The 2500-nt window shown below is 35.1% G+C and overlaps 1 protein-coding gene across 3 annotated transcripts in view; it reads right to left on the bottom strand.

The window, feature by feature from the left end:
• LOC136840304 (centrosomal protein of 104 kDa) overlaps positions 1-2500 on the bottom strand; it is a 571779-nt gene that overhangs the window by 155967 nt on the left and 413312 nt on the right. For all 3 annotated transcript variants that reach the window (XM_067107005.1, XM_067107007.1, XM_067107006.1), the window contains exon 4: positions 1-184. This exon is cut by the window's left edge and continues 37 nt beyond it. In XM_067107005.1, coding sequence (XP_066963106.1) covers positions 1-184 — 184 coding nt within the window. The remainder of the gene's footprint in view (positions 185-2500) is intronic.

Below are 2500 nucleotides of genomic sequence, written 5' to 3'. Positions count from 1 at the left end.
TGGAGGACGAGTTTCAGGAACGTTCCAGTGCAGTCTACGGTAACGGATTTCAGTTCTCTCGCCTTGAACTGGGAGTGTTCATTATCCGAGAAGGTGATGTAGCCCAGCTGAGCAAACTTGACGTTGTACAGAGCCACCTCCCGGCCGGGGGCCACGTCCCCAATGTACAGTTCCACTTTCTCGGCTGAAAGGAAATCAAATATTTAATGACAGGCTTAAAATATATGGAGTACATTTTCATTTGCGTGTCTACTTTCATTGCCATCTCTTGTAAAATGGATTGTAAGTACAACCCATGTCTGCAGTTTATGTATGAAAAATAAATGTCCTTACTTCTATACTGAAGGTCAAATATATGTATATAATTCAATCAAACGCATCATTTATTATATTTTATCTTCAAATCCCTTCTGTTTTTGCACTGTCCACAGCTTTTGGAAATGAAGCACTTCTAAAATGACCCGAGTCTGATTTCCTTCCCCACGACCAGACGGTAACTAGCGAGGAAATATATATATGCAAGGTCATGGCGAGCCCCGGCCTACTTTAAATGCATGGCATCGAGATACCGGAAGCAGCGGGGCGATGGGCAGGAATACGAGAAAGTTGTTATGTGTAGCGAAGAGCATGTGAAGTGGGCGACACTCCTGGAATAATTGGAAACCGAAGGAATCAACGAGTTTTTTTTTTTTTTTTTTCGTAGGTAAAGGTTTTTGAAACGTACAAATCTGACGCACTTTTGCGGACGGATATTTAGATTCACACACACACACACACACACACACACACATATATATATATATATATATATATATATATATATATATATATATATATATATATATATATATATATATATATATATATATATATATATATATATATATATATATATATATATATATATATATATATATATATATATATATATATATATATATATATATATATATATATATATATATATATATATATATACGTGTTTGTGTGAGTGTGCGCCAATGGAAGATTGGTCATGAAATTAAAATATTCTAATAATGAGCAAACTAGCAAATAAAACAACTATTATGTCTACGCAAGAAGAAAAATACAACCAGAAGAGGAAAAGGATTGTAATTAGTTAATTAAATTCCATCGTAAATAAAATACTGACTATCCAATGCTACATTAAGTAAAAAAAGAATACATCCAATCTCAGAACATGGAAACGTAAGTAAAAATTATAACAAAAAACACTACCCTAAGTTTTTCTTTACAAGGCAAAGCTATAACATCATCGGAAGCCTTATCACCCATAAATAGTACAGTATAACAACAATCTAAGAGTATTTTAGCAGACACTGGTATAGGATCACGTGTGGGAGAATCAGCAATTCCCTAAGACTATTTTCCTCCCTATTTTGGAGGATAAAATTAAATTTTTTTTTTGTTCTATTAGGAAGGTTATCATTAAAATACTTTAAATGCTGATGATCTCAATCGTATATTTAATACAAATATATGAATATTTGTCTACATCTGTCGATAAGATGGACTGGTTATGTAGAAAGAACGGAAGATGATAGGTTGGTAAACAATATGTATTAGCTGGAAAAGTTAAACGTGAGGAGGATACGAAAACCTGCAAAGTCTGATGGGTCGACAGAGTGAAAAAGGTCCGGGGTAGAAAGAGCCTTGATGGTCAAAAAGAATGTTAGAGAGTGCTGGATGCAGGTGGATAGTGCAGCTTGTAGCCTACCATGGGTTCAGCGCAATTCTAAGACCGTCTGAGTGAGCGTATGAAGTAATGTTGTTGTAGAAGTTTTCTGCAAAGGTGTTCATCCCGGATTTACTAGTTACAGTACGAACAGGGCTGCGAAAATGTTACATATTGAAATTGATGGACCGTTTCCTTTTTTCCTGCTTCCTCCAACCTTTAGAAGGAAGTTTATTAGCGTCAACGATTTGTGATCGAGTGAAATTTTATTTTTGAATATATAACATCCCTTTTTAAATAAATGAAGTATCTTCAGCATCAAAGCCTCTTGTTATTGTGATTCCAGTTTAGGATAATAAAACTATCCAATTATTTATACAAATTTTAAATACTTCATTATACAGAGAACTTTGGATAAAAAAGTATTGTTTATTTTGAGTTTTTTTTATTTTTTGTAGAATATACTGGCTATATGCCAGCACATGCTCTTGCTCCTAAACAGCTTCTCTACGGTGGCTTAATTCAGCTAAACGTATTTACATTTCATGCAAAATAGTCCACGGATGTACTCGAGAGAGTTCTCCATGAAATAATCCTTCGGAGAAATCATCATTCCTGATGTTGCCCAATTCACTAGTGAACCGTTTCTCTCTTTGCTGCCGAACGTCAGCTTTTTCTCCCTACTTCGCTTTTCATGTTTCACGGGGCGGAGATTGGGCTTCCTTTAGATGAAGCTCCACTTGACCCTTTTCCTTATTTTAACTTGCGTAAATTACTCAAGGTCACTGGAATGGCCACTCCGCA

The sequence above is a fragment of the Macrobrachium rosenbergii genome, chromosome 7 (genome assembly GCF_040412425.1).
Source record: "Macrobrachium rosenbergii isolate ZJJX-2024 chromosome 7, ASM4041242v1, whole genome shotgun sequence".
NCBI lineage: Eukaryota > Metazoa > Arthropoda > Malacostraca > Decapoda > Palaemonidae > Macrobrachium > Macrobrachium rosenbergii.
Note: the sequence above shows the minus strand (reverse complement) of the source record. Positions and strands in the feature narration are given on the sequence as shown.